The sequence below is a fragment of the Podarcis pityusensis genome, assembly GCF_964106645.2.
Source record: "Podarcis pityusensis genome assembly, chromosome: 11".
Lineage (NCBI taxonomy): Eukaryota > Metazoa > Chordata > Lepidosauria > Squamata > Lacertidae > Podarcis > Podarcis pityusensis.
Genome location: NC_138036.1, coordinates 55923373 through 55938408, shown reverse-complemented (window position 1 = coordinate 55938408; position 15036 = coordinate 55923373). Strand labels below are relative to the sequence as shown.

Here is a 15036-nt window from a genome sequence, read left to right as displayed (position 1 = left end):
CACATGAAGAAGGGCCTCAGATGATGAATGCAGAGTTTGGGACTGTTTGTATGGGCAGAGGCTATCCTTGAGGTCCTGAGCCATTTAAGGATTTTTAGGTCAAAACCAGCACTTTGAATTGGGCCTGGAAACTAATTGGCAGCCAGTGCAGTTGGGCCAGGTTCGGTGTAATATGTTCAAACCGTCTTCCCCAGTTCTGCTGAGTTCTGCACCAGCTGAAGCTTCCAAACCGTCTTCAGAGGCAGCCCTACATATAATGTGTTGCAGTAATCAAACCTTGAGGTCACTGGAGCGTTAGGCTATCCATGTCCAGATAGGGGCACAGCTTGGCCACAAGCTGAAGCTGATGGAAGGCACTCCATGCTACTGAGGCCACCTGCGCCTCAAGCGACACCAGATGAGTGAAGAGTACTCCCAAGCTACGTACCTGCTCCTTCAGAGGAATTGTAACCCCATCAAGAGCAGGCAACCTCCCATCCATTCGGTCTAGGGAACCACCCTCTAACAGTGCCTCAGTTTTATCTGGATTGAGCTTCAGTTTGTTTTCCATCTTTTTGGTTTTTCTGGAGTGTTTGTACTTTGTGTTAGGCTAATGAGACAGATTGGGGATACTGTTGCTGTACTGCCCACTCTACTGCCCAACCGTCTCCCTACCTGAGCTGACACATATGATCTCTGACATTGCATTAAGAGGTCCTAAGACTGTTAATGTCAACCATCACACAGAGGGGCTGTTTGGGACTTCATGGTCACCATGACAACCATGGATCTGTCTAAACATGTTATTGGGTAACTTACCCAGGCACTCTGAGGTCCTTCTCTGGATTCCTCTTCTGAGGGTGATAATAAGGGAGAGGGCCTTTTCAGTTGTTGTCTCCTACCTATGGAATGTCCTACCCAGTGAGGTCTAATGCCTTTGTTGACGTATTTTCAGTGCCAGGTAAATACTTAGCTTTTTTCACAGACTTCTGATGGACTGGGATGATTTTGGCCTACTGTTAGTGCACTGCCAAAGCTTCTTATGGCTGTTATGAGGTGTGAGTGTAATGAATTGTAGGTGATGTTTGAAAATGTTAATGTTTTATATGATTTTGAAACAAGATGCTGTATATTTATGTTTTTAAAGGTAGGTTGCTTGGAGACCTTTTAGTTAACAAGTGACTTAACAAGTCTAATATTTCTGTTCCATGAATTAACAGTTCATTAAATCACTGCCTAATGTAGTGTAGCCTGGTGAATAGGTGGACGTTTCCCACTAGAGTTTGTGAGGATTTAAAAAAGAGAAGAGTGGCAGTCAGTTCCATAAAGGCATTCTTATGAATATTTTTAGCTCTAGCGTTAAAGTCTCTCTGTGTGGAAGGATAACAGCATGCGTCAGGTAACAGGTGGTCTGGCTGTGCTTCCTCTCCCTTCAGTGAATATCATGATAAAAGAGTGGGCCCTGCTGGGCTACTGCAGTAAAAGTCTTGAGAAGACAGAAATAAAAGGTCACTGGGCCATGCAGCTTCCTAACTATTTCATTTAAAATTTGTACTTAATACGTGAAAGTTTGAAAATTTGAATAGACTTTCTGTATCTCTGTAAAGAAGTGTGACCAGAATAAATTAATTAGATTGTAAACTACTCATTTCAGAGAATTAACAACATTCTAGCTGTCATGTGTACAAAAACCGAATCCTGTGTCTGGTCTGTTAGTCAACCACGCTTCGTTTAATCCAGACTGGCATGCTAATGAAAATTCTGAATCCAGACTAGTGCCATATAGGTGGACCTATGCTGATAGAAAGATGGCAAAACCTACCCCAGTTCAGACCATGAAATGGACAGGGTTAGCCCCCATTCCAAACAACTCCTTGAGTACAACCTTTGTCTATTTTCTACATATGTGAGTGGCTGCCATTCACTAGTGTGGGGAAAGCATAGCGCAGGACTTGGGAAACCATTGAGGACCCAGCCTGCCTTCCCTCACTAATACTGGGTGACCTGACCCTCAGTGACAGGGATTCTGCAGGAAGCTGCAGTGTCACTGTGTGAGGACTGCCCTGATAGTCATTGTGCTCCCACGCTGGAGAATTGCACTACAGCAGCCAGACCATCCTTTCACACAGCCAGTCAAACCTGCCTTAATGGCCGGCATTTTCTTGTTATAAAATATTTGATCAATTTATGAATATTTCCATAATATCAGTGACATTTGATCATATATATCTGATATTTGATCAGTTCGTGGATATTTCCGTACTATGACATGATTCTAAGTAGTGAAAAAGTGTTCTTCTTTTGTAGCAAATATGTCTTGTGTTTCTGTCCTGCCTTATGGTTGCCAAGAAATGAAACAGCAACCCAGACATTATTTAAATTGCATTTAAAGATGCATTAAAAAAACATCCAGTGTTTTTATTCTTTCTTCTGAGGACAGAAGGAGATGAGATGCACTGTGGGTATTGATACTTTTAATTTCCATTCCTACCGGGAACTCGTTTTCTGCAGTTATGGTGTACATTACTTCACTCTTATTTTTTTTCTTCCCTATAGGCCATGTGTTTATACAGCGGGGTCTCCAATAAACAACAGGGCCCTTTTTCCATGCCAAGAACCGCCTGTTGCCATGTCAACATGGCAAGCTACAGTCCGAGCAGATGCATGCTTTGTTGTTTTAATGAGTGGTGAAAATGTAGCGGAACCAACAGAATCTGAAGAAGGTACAGCATGTATTTGCCATCTGAATGTATGCTACAAAATGACATTTAATAAGTGTTTTATATCAGAACAGAGCTTCTGCCACATACAGTAGTCCTTTAACTACAGTGGTACCTCGGGTTACATACGCTTCAGGTTACAGACTCCGCTCACCCAGAAATATTACCTCAGGTTAAGAACTTTGCTTCAGGATGAGAACAGAAATCGTGCTCCGGCGGCGCGGCAGCAGCAGGAGGCCCCATTAGCTAAAGTGGTGCTTCAGGTTAAGAACAGTTTCAGGTTAAGAACGGACCTCCGGAACAAATTAAGTACTTAACCTGAGGTACCACTGTATATGCGTTTTATATGCGATATAACACTGTGACACCAGATGGCGCTGTGGAATCCCATCTTTCCCTATTGGATTTCCCTGTATGACTTTACAACACATTTAACTGAATCACTTCTCTGACATGTCTAGATCTAGCCTATGTGCTTAACTGTTCTTATCCTGATTATATGCATGTTACTCAGAAGTAAATCCCACTAAGTTCATTTTGGACATTTTCCTCATATAGGTATTTATAACTGGAATCTTAGAACCTTCCTCATACTCTTTAAGATATATGGTGAAAATGTATGTGAATGATTTCTTTAACTGAAATCATGTTTATGAAATGCTACATATTTTAGCAGTTTAACCAATTCTGACATTATTTTGCTAATAATTTGGTAAAAAAAAGTTCTATGCAAATCAGTGCTAATTTCAGTGTCAGATTAATATAATATTTTAGTGGATTTTTTAAAAAAAACATTTTTCAACATTATTCTGAGTGCAGGGAGCAACAATCCAAACTTAAACCAAAGTCAGCAATATCATTAATTGAAGGGGATGATAAGTGGCGGGGAAACATATACAAGAACCGCTAAATTAAATCAAATCTATTTTAATGTGTTTTCGATGAGAATAAGTGATGTAAAATATATTATGATCAATCCTAAAACAATTTAAATTGCAATAATATACTTAGAATGCTATTTTCACATATAGCACTATTGTTCCAAATGTAGAAATAATGTTGCTTCAAATAATATATTTCTGCATAGCTTGTGAACAGATTGGAATCTTCCACCAGTTATTTACATGTAAAGTTTTGTTTAAAATGTGCTGTAGGAACTGCAGGAAACTTGAGTCACAGTTCAAAGTCTTGCCAGTGTTTCTGCATACCAGTTGGACCATTTCAGTGTCACGTGGAAATTTGCATTGCTTCCATGAATATTTCTTTCATTTCCACCCTAGGTGGTGCTGTGTCCAAGGGAGCCGCACAAGGGCATACTATTGAGACAATAGCACCAAAAATACTAAAGGAAGATTTAACATTAAGGGCAGAAAGGCAAAGAAAAGAGAAAAGCTGCATCAGGAACAGAGAAGAAGACAATCAAGTTTAGTTACTAAATTTTTTCAAAGTTCAGTGAGTTCTTCGAAACAATAAAAGGAGGAATAATAAGAATTAAAATGAGAGATTAATGAGACTGCAAAAGACAATAGGCAAATGACTGAATCCTTTGTAGTTTCAGGAAATAGAGTGCACAATAGGAATAGTACAACATAGGTATGTGAACATAGTTTCAGAATTTCTAGCTGTGGTGAGGACTTCAGCCGCTACAATCCACGAGTCCTGTAGAACCTTGATAATAATAAACTATAGCTTGGATCATAGCAAGGCTTCTGTAAATGGAAGGGCTGGGTTCACAAGAGGACTTCGTTCATGAAGGGATCAAGATCCAGTGAAGGATCATACTGCTTGAAGGGGAGGGAGAGTGTCAGTTTTTACTGACTCCCCCCCCCCCTTCCTCTCATACTGTCCGGGAGACTTCCCCAATCCTGCAGAGCAAATTTTCCAGTGGCACAGGGGGCTGAAGGGAGAGAGGGAATTAGGAAGGGTCACACCCACCCTTTCATTGAGGGGAGAATCACATGAATCAAGGTTTGCTCAGGGTACTCCTACTAGTGCGAACAAACTCAAGATCACTGCCTATGTGTCAATAGGAAGGGTCCTAAAATCGTAGTTATCATTTCATAACTTTGAAGTGTTCACAACAGTTCATATGCATTTTCTTAGTAATCCTTACTGAGATGAACATTAACATAATTAAGCAACAATTATCCCTATACAGTGGTACCTTGGGTTAAGAACTTAATTCGTTCTGGAGGTCCGTTCTTAACCTGAAACTGTTCTTAACCTGAGGTACCACTTTACCTAATGGGGCCTCCCTTTGCTGCAACCACGGAATTTCTGTTCTCATCCTGAAGCAAAGTTCTTAACCTGAAGTACTATTTCTGGGTTAGCGGAGTCTGTAACCTGAAGCGTCTGTAACCTGAAGCGTCTGTAACCCGAGGTACCACTGTATTTCAGAAGAAAAATTGATGGTGAGAAATAGTGACTTACCCAAGAGTCAAACTTGGCATGATGGGAGAATCCACATTTATTTATCAATTTACATCTAGAATTAGGGGAAGCTGTCTCTTATATGCAGCAAATGTTGTGCACACATGTGAATATAGGGACATTTCTCCATTTTACGTCACTGTCTACTTTGGCCCTAAGGCAGCCTAGTAATTTATAATAGATGAACAATTTGAACCAGGGACTTCCTGGTTCACAGCTCTGTCTCTAAGCCACAATGATAGAGTAGTGTATAGCAGATGTGGTGGTGGTATGCAGTATGTAAGCAGCTTTTCTCTGGAATCTCTTCGTGAGGAGAGAGAAAAAGATAAAAAGAGAAACAGCTGTTTTATGAAACTTCACATGTTGCAATTTCACTCCTGATTAATGTTGCTGGTGCTGCCTGCAACCTAGGTGTTTTATTCTATTTAACTGTTTTCATTACACTGTAGTGCAGGATTGGTAAAACTATCCTGTTCTTTTAACACTGTTTGCAAAGCTGTGTACTTAAACCACTGTTTAAGTACTAACCCCCCTGTTTTCTTTATACTGTTTTCTCCCTTGTCATCTTTTTTGTTTGGGATCATTGACTCTCAGTTTGGATGAGTTTTCTTCAATTGTTATCTCTCATATAATTTCAGTTTACTGTTTGATTTGAAAATTGCCACTGTGGCCACTTCCAGGCAACCCACTGAGCATTCATCATGATTTGTTTGTATGGAGATTAGATTACATTGACTATTTAATGAGGGTTTATTCTTATTTGTTTGTGGAGAGGTTAGATGACATTGTTTTATTCCAATTTCTAGGACATTTTCTCATCACATTCCTTATCTCAAGAAGTGAAATCTTTTTGAGAAATGATTTTGTTTTGCTAGACCTCTTAATCAATTACAATTGAATTTAATCAACACCCTCAATTTGCCAGTAAGTGCTTGAATCCTGCCCTAAAATATTGACAGTCTGGAAGCACCCAGTGTTTATTTTGTAGAATTTGGGGGAAGTATGAATGAGGGAGGATATGGTAAAGCAAAATGCTTTTAGTCTTGGAACCTGTGTGTTGAAGCTGTTGAAGTCCAGTTGAAACCAATTCATATGTGCACGTATAAGTTGATTGCACAATATACTGATTGTGTTTGAAAATCACTGTGTGATTTGAAACCCCTGTCTGTAGTGTTGGTTGGATCTGTGATGGCTGCTTCAGATGTGCAAATCTTCATTTGGTATTTCAGTCATCGCGGTCATGCATTTGTGAACTAGGACATCAGGCTTCAAGGACAACAGAGCTGACCTGTCAGCATTCAGAGACTGAGAACTACTTTGGTTCCTCCCAGTTTACTGGATCTCAAGATTAAGGAAAAATCCATGCTCCCTTTCATCTGTTATGTACAAAGACAAGTTTCAAAGAGCAATTGGTTAGCTGGCCAGATCCAGTTCCCCATACCTGAGATAAATGATGCTTGAGAAATAGTTACGTCTGATGTTTAAAATTCAACCGTACTATAGAAAGGAAGCTATTAGAGGGTCCTTCTTGATTCAACCCTTAGTATCAAATTGAGTGTATTGGATTATTTCTATAGAACCAAAGCTATTAAAATGGAAACAGGTCTGATTGTGGAGATGTGAACGCTACCATGGCACTTTTGCCTAATATTTTCATGAAGTGAAAGGCTTACTTTTCCATTATTGTACTAGATAGTGGAAAAAATAACTTCTATATAGTCATAAAGTATGATATTTTAAAAACACTATGGTTGAATAATAAAATAACAACAAGAAATCTAACCTTCAGGCTTGGTGGGAAGTCGAATCAGAGAACAATGTGTTGGATTTAGCAGCTCAAGTGCCAATGCAGAGTGTAACTTGTGCTCTTTTTTTCATAGGTGTATTAAATTGGTTTTATTATGTGACCATGCCAATGCCAGCATCTACATTCACTATTGCTGCAGGATGCTGGGCAGAAGTTAAAAGAAAAACTTGCGCAACTGATGTTCAGAGGAATGATGGGCTCTTTCCACTGTTGTCAAAGGCGGATGTCAGGTCGGTGATTACAGTTGAAAAATATGTACTTTAGAGAGCATTCCATTTTTTTCTGTTATACAAGAAAATGAGTCATCATAGTCAAGGAACAATAGCAGAACATGTTTAATCAAAGCAAAGGGAAACCATATAAGAGAAATTACTCCAATGGGCAAGGATGAGCAACGGCATGTTGCTTATGTTGGAAAAAAAAGAGAGCATTCTTTGAGTAATAGAATTTGTTTCTACATGGATTCGCTGAAGTATGTGAAAAGTGAACTCCTAAACTATGAACTATTCTTTTGTCTTCATTATAATCCATTATAATCTTGTTTTTAAATCACTTAAGTTGCTTTTGTTCAAAACAAAACACTTACAGTTAACATCTGTATGGTTGCAAATGTTCTATTTGCATTCATAATACTAAGGAGGTGCTCCTTAAGTGGGCATCCTTTAGTTCAGTAGCAGTCTACTTTCTGAGACTCTCTGGATTTTTTAAAATTCATAGAGAAGCAGTACTATGTCTTTCTACCCATGTTTTCCATCCTTTTTCCAATTCAACTATGTCCTAAGTATCCTGTTTCTAATAGTTGCTGTTTGTTCACATATTTGTAGTATGATAGGCTCACAGACAAACATATTGCAGTTGTGATACATTTGTTTTTAATGTTTTTGAGTCTGTAACAGATCATCAATTTCATGGCAAGATTTTGTTCAAAGGATTTTGAAATACATTGCTTTTAATATGTTCTGACTGTATACTATTCAAGATTAGAAACATCATTCAGAACATCTTCACGCAATAAGAATTTATTATCCAATATTCTACAGATGATAAACAGGTTAAGAGTCAGGAGTGAGCTCTGCTCTCTCTTTCCTTTCTCATGTCTGCTTTAGCTATGCCTTACTGTTCTAATTGCATCAATGCTGACCAGAATTCTCATCTTAACAACAGCTTTAAATGGATTTGTGAACCCTGGTTAAGATGGTTTATGTTTAGCGTATTCATGTTCTCTTCAGAGCATGGAGGTATTGGCAATAATAAAGAAGAACCACCCTCCTTTTCTGATAAATGAGCAATTTGGGTGCTGTTAAAGTTGTAAATATGGAAAGGAAAGATGTGTAGTTTAAATTCTGTAGCCCTGGAACAGAAGTACATCATAATTTTTACCTATAGGGTAGGTCTTAAAAAAACTAGAAGTTATGATTGGATTGAAGAGGAACAATCCTAGAAACAGAAATATGTATCCATGTAGTCAGTTATTCGGAGCAATAATGTCCCTTTTGTGATACAAATGAAGGAAGAGGCTAAGAAAATAAGTGCAACAGTGATACATATGGATTAACTTTCAGGAGAAGCTTTCTGCTTAGAAGGATATGGAAACAGGGCATTAGCCTGTGATAAGCAGCAAATGAATCAACATGAAAGACCTAGAAAACACCATCATGGTCAGTTGTGCAACAATTTGCATTGGACTATAAAATATTAGACATGGTTCTCATGGGATGCCTCAGTCTCAGATATGCCGTGCATCTGACTGGATTGCCCCAGCCACTCTGGGCGACTTCCAGCAAATTATAAAATCACACTAAAACATCAGCCATTAAAAACTTCCCTATAAAGGGCTGCTTTCAGATGTCTTCTAAAAGTCAGATAGTTTCTTATTTCCTTGACATCTGATGGGAGGGAGTTTAACAGGGCGGGCACCACTATCAAGAAGGTCCTCTGCCTTGTTCCCTAAAACCTCACTTTTTGCATTGAGGGAACTACTGAAAAGTCCTCAGAGCTGGATCTCAGCTTTTACAAAAGTACGAGACTCAAAAGCAATTTACATTCAAGCCTACATTACATTACATTAGTACCTAATAAGCCTGAAGAACTAGGAATTAGGAATTTTTGTAGTATGTGAAAGATGTCATTCCAACTGATTAAAGTAAACATCAGTTTTCTTCTTAGGATCTTGATTTTTTCCGATATATTCCTGATTTTTTTGCTTCATCTATTTTTTCTTTTGTATTATTCTTTATTAACTATACCTGTGTGAGAACCAACATGGATCAGTGGATGGCATATTAATTTCAGGTCTTCAAATATTAATTTAGACTTGAACCCCTTTAATGACGTTGAGCATTATTTTATTTTATTTTTTTAATCACTATTAAAACATATTCTCAAGGTTGTGGGATATATAATAGTTGGAAACTGGCTGTACAGAAGAGACATTCCTACAGACCTGCAGACTCAAGCAAGTCAGCCAAGCCACATGTCACTAGACCAACTTGATGTGGAAGGGAATATTTCAACAGAAATCTTGAATATCAGCAAAATGTTAATCTTTATATTGAATCTTCTTAAGAGCATCATATTTCCATGCCATCCCATTTTCTATCAATAGTTGTGGCAGTCCCATTTTTTTCCACCAGAGAAAAGAATTGGTCTTCCTAATGCAGCAGACCACTTCTGGTTATCCGTAGCTGCATTACCTAAGTATGCTCAGAACTTTACTTACTAGAAATAAGATATTATTTTTCAATTTCAGGTTGTTGGAACAGACTTGTGGTCATCTGCCATATCCTTGCCGCTTCCAAGATCCTGCTGCCACTTCTCAGGTGGTCATTCCTCATCGTGTCTTTGCTCCTCAGTGCCTTAAGAAATCCTGCGAAGAGGTTCTGCTGCAACTGATTCCTCAGTGTCTCTCAGCTGCTTATGATCTCCTGGGTACCCATCCCTTTTCTAGGCTTGATGTCTTGATTGTTCCACCCAACTTTTCCAGTCTTGGAATGGCCAGGTATTGAGATTTTTCTATTTTTTAATGCATGTTTACTCATCTGCTAATTCTTCTCGGTATCTACCTTGCTCTGCTATCCTTACCAGGCAGAAGAGCATTGTTTAAAATCCTATCTATATTTGTCATACCTGCTGTACTTCAGGAGATGCAAGACCAGTAGTAGTAAATCATAGCTCAGCTGTAGCCATTTGGAAATTGAAAATGTGTTTTTGAAAATTATGACTTCATTAAGATAAAGAGAACCAGTGGAGATAGCAAGGACCATGTCTACTACCTTTTGGCTATTGGAGGCTAATTAGTGGCCAGATAAGATAAAAGGTGGGATATAAATGTAATAATAGGCATATAAGTAATGACTATATCAACTGTTTAACTGCAGTGTAAATTACTATATTTGAAATATCTTTCTTCAACATATGTATCAGAAGGAGAGCAATGATAGATACCAATTATTCCACTGGTGTTAGCAGTGTGCTGTGCTAGCTGATTTATGGGAACAAATATAAAACATAAGGCCACAAATGACACCCTTAAAATATAGGCGTGTAGTCTGGAGGTAGTGAGCCTCTTAAGTGAAAGAGATCCTGTTCTGATTTTGAGCACCCTGGAGGAATCTAGTTAATGGATGGTACAAATGATTCACATAGACCCTCAGTTATGTTTCTTGGGCTCTGCAGACACAAAAGAGCTATTCAGGGAATTCTGAAAAGGGAGCACAAAATAGACCTTCCCATTGGAGCTGTTACGAGGACAGAAAGGATATGTGGAAGCATTGTTTATATACTTACCAAAGAGATTCTGAGATTCTAATACTGGTAGCTGGTGGCAGTATTGGGTTATTTGAAATGTTATGTCCTAATAAGCACTTGGGTTTTTCCATATTTTGACAGAACTACTAATAGCACTGTATTGTAAACAAGGAGATTCCCCTTCAGATGATGATTTATATGTTATTTCCATTTATAGACTGCTCTGAAAGATCTCGAAGAGGTTTACAGTAGATAAATGCATATATATTGTACCTAGAAAGTACAATAAAACCATGTCAAATGTTTCATAACAAAATACAGAAACAATACCATGTACATAAACATAATACCAAAATAAATAAAGCTACAGTACCTGCAAGGCAATATAATACAACATACATATGGTCACGGAATCTCACTCAGCACCTATTTCACACAACCACTACAATCATTCATTACCTCCATCAACAACTCATGCATAAATTACTGACATGTAGCCATATTACAACCCACATACAAAGGTCCGCTGCTGAGCCTAATCTCTGGAGCACTTATAAACTCATACTCCTAACATTAGGAGTGCTAATAAATAATACTCCTCTCCTATCTCTCACCTGTGAGGGGCCCATATCTACCAGAGCAAGCTCTTGCTCTGGTGGGTATAGAACAGGGGTCAGCAACCTTTTTCAGCCGTGGGCTGGTCCACCGTCCCTCACTGTCCCTCAGAATAAATATTTTATTCCCTCAGAATAAAAAGGAAAGCTTTTTTGTTTCGCTGTGGTATAGCACCAACGAGAGCCTTTATAGACCCTACGCCTAAACCCCTACTGTTGGAGGCAATAACCAAAGAGGGCTTAAAATCTGCTAAACCCGATCCACCAGTGGCCACCGGAGTGGGTGTTCTCCCCCAGGAGATGAGTCATGTGGCCTCCACTCCCCTAGCAAAGAACAATGACCATCCGGAAAGTGGCCTGACACCACCAGAAGAGATCGAACTCATTGCCTCCTTTGCAGATTTATCAGCGGTGGAACAAAAAGAAATTATTAATAGACTCGAATCGCTTAAAACCCAACTTATCAGGAAGCTCAGCACCAGAATACCTATGTACAGCGAGCATGACATCCTAGAAGAACCAGTTCATATGGATATCGCAATATCTAATGCTAAATGTATGTCGGTAATGGAGGATAAGATACAACCCCAAGAAGCAACTACCAGTCCTTCCCTCCAACCAGAACAACCCTCCGTGCTCTTAATAGATTTACATGACCGTCCCTTGATAAACATACCTGAAGAAAGCAGCACACAACAGGAAAAATCCCCTTCTACACATTCATCGATGCCAGACCTGGAACCTTCTTATAGCACTGACCAATCAAGAGAAGAGGTGCCTTTGCCAACCTTCCCAAATAGCCCACTCGCCCAGCCTTATTCCTCTTTGCGGAGTATTATGGATTCAACAGCAAGACCAGTGACGGAACTGATTGAAGATCCAACAGGCCACATAAATCAAGTAGCCCAAAAGACCAGTAGCAGGCTACAGAGAGACCAAACTTCTGACGAGATAGATGGACCACACCGGGTGGCCCACCAAACTCTTTTGGAAAAGGGGGCCGCCCCTGCTCAAGGTCCTACTCCTAGTAGATCGAGTGGCCAAGTTCAACAGTCAGACAACCTTGTAAATCCTCCCTCTCAGCTTTTACGAGAGGTTTTTCATCAGAGGAAGATAACTGATTTTTTTATTGGCTCCCCTCTTCCCGTATTAAAGTTGAGCCAACCTTCCGAATGACAGTCAATTGGAGGAACGAGGAAACCCCAGCCTTCAATATTAAGTTGGAACATTGCTGGATGGAAAAGTAAAAAATCAGATCCAGAATTCCAAAAATATATTAATTCCTTTTTTATCATACTATTACAAGAAACTTGGGTGGAGGAGGAAATTGAGTTAAATGGCTTTGAGTTTATATGTCTGCCTGCTAGCCCGTCAATGAATGGTGGCCGCCCTAAAGGTGGCCTTACAATTGGTATCTCCCTTAAACTTCGGGCTAAACTTTCACTAGTGCACACATTTCCGCCTTATGCTATTACCGGACTGATCTCTGGTGGAAACTTCTCTTTATTGGTTACAAATGTCTATTTCCCCCCGGGAGGGTTAGCAGCTGATCTTACTTCTAGATGGGAATCCCTAGAGGATTTTTTACTTTCTTGTTATCTTAAATATCCTAATGTCCCCTCCATTACCGGAGGCGATTTTAACGCTCGGATAGCCTCAAATCGGGAGGCTCTTATAAAGTCTAAATGGTGGGTCGACCCCGGCGCTCAAACCTACGATCTAGTATATATCCCCACTAGAATATCAAAGGATGTAAAAGTCAATAAGGCGGGAGTGATGCTTTACCAGATGGCTTTACGCCTTAATTTAATTATATTAAATGGCAGGTGTCCTCCAGATAAACCAGGAGAGTTCACCCATCTGGGGTTAAAATCAAACAGTGTTCTTGACTATGTATTGGTTTCCCGGGATCTATTTTTGAATGTCACCTCTTTTAAAATTGATAATGCCCAATTTAGTGACCATCTTCCCCTGACAACCAAGTTATGTGTTGACTGGCACCTGCTCGAGCGCTCCCACCCAATCCCGGTGATTGTGGAGCCGTCCACTAAAATAAAGGGGATTAGATGGTCCCCTGCCCTCGCCCATAGATATACGGATTTTATCCGAGAAAAGTTTCCTGGTGATCAGCCGGACGTAGGAATAGTCCCGCGTGATCCTATCACCTGTATGAATTTTTTCTCTTGCCTGATAGAAGTTTTAACTCGCTTTTTTACTTCTCCAAGCTATGGAGTTAAAAACGATTATTTTAAATTTGGCGCCCCTTGGTTCAACTCTGCTTGTAAACTAGCCAGACTCCATCTACATACAATATATAATGACTATAAACTTTCCGGCGCTTTGGCCTTACCTCCATCTTATTCCCTGGCTAAAAAAGCATACAAACAGGCCCAGAAATCGGCCAAACGGGAATGGCATTTAAATCGCTGGCAGACTATAATTTCTGCCTCAAAATCTCATAACTCCCGGAAATTTTGGTCCTTAATAAAGGGAAGAAACACAAAATACCCCTTAACGGTGATCCCGGCCCCTACATGGGAGCAGTTCCTGAGAAAATATTTCTCAGTGGCAGAAGCTCCGGCCACTCACTGGAGACCTTCTAATCCCCTTCCCGTCTGGCCCAATACCGACCCTGCTGAAATCCTAGAATTGATAGCTGAGCTGAAAACTGGTAAGGCCCCTGGGCCAGATTTGGTCCCTGTTGAGGCTATAAAGCTACATTCTGCATGGTGGGCAGGGATTTTAGCTAAAACGTTTGACGCAATAAATGCCACGGGCTTAATACCAGGAACGTGGAAGGAGGCCATTATAATTCCTATCTACAAAAAAGGCCCTCCCGGTGACCCAGGGAATTACCGGAATATCAGTCTGCTATCGTCCATTGGGAAAATATATGCCCGTTTTTTGCTGGCAAGGCTGATGAAGTGGTCAGCTGAGGCTGACCTGATTGGGCATGAGCAAGCTGGATTTAGATTAAACCGATCCACAACAGATCAGGCAATTATTCTTTATCACTTAGCCCGGAAATACTCGACACCTCGACGGGGCCAACTTTGCGCAGCCTTCATAGATTTGAAAGCTGCGTTTGATAGTATTCCGAGGCAATTACTATGGGATAAACTTGCCTGCTGGGGAATAGATAGAAGGCTCCTGTGGCTTATCTCCCAACTTCATGCCGGGTCCGTGGCCAGGGTAAGAATATCCCCTGCTGGAGACCTAACTAACCCAGTGCCAGTAAATAAGGGTGTACGCCAGGGTTGTATTTTAGCGCCTCTTCTTTTTAACTTATTTATCAGTGATATGAGGAACCCATTAATCGACTCACAAAAATTTATCCACACCCCCCGTATAGCAGATTATCGTTGTCCTTTACTTCTCTATGCAGATGATGCGGTACTACTCTCTTACTCCAGAGTGGGTTTAAGGAGGGCACTAAAGATTTTTGCGTCATATTGCCATTCTAATCATCTGTCTATCAACCACACCAAGTCCAAAGTACTGATATTTTCAAGGAGTCGAAAATTATATTCATGGAAATTGGAGGGCACGAAAATCGAACAAGTACATAAATTTAAATATTTAGGAATTTATTTTCAATATAATTTAGGGTGGAAAGCGCACGTTGAATATCTTCAAAACAAGACAAAAGCCCTATCACACTCCCTCCTCCGTTTTTTCTACTCTGAGGGGGCCTTATTCATCCCTGCGGCCTTGAAAGTGTATAGCATCAAAGTGATGG

At 40.0% G+C, this 15036-nt stretch overlaps 1 protein-coding gene across 11 annotated transcripts in view; it reads left to right on the top strand.

Moving 5' to 3' along the window:
• The window catches only part of AOPEP (aminopeptidase O (putative)), a 179921-nt gene that overhangs the window by 10988 nt on the left and 153897 nt on the right, over nucleotides 1-15036 (top strand). For all 11 annotated transcript variants that reach the window (XM_080972540.1, XM_080972537.1, XM_080972539.1 and 8 more), the window contains 3 exons: nucleotides 2536-2702; nucleotides 7010-7166; nucleotides 9686-9934. In XM_080972540.1, coding sequence (XP_080828666.1) covers nucleotides 2536-2702; nucleotides 7010-7166; nucleotides 9686-9934 — 573 coding nt within the window. The remainder of the gene's footprint in view (nucleotides 1-2535; nucleotides 2703-7009; nucleotides 7167-9685; nucleotides 9935-15036) is intronic.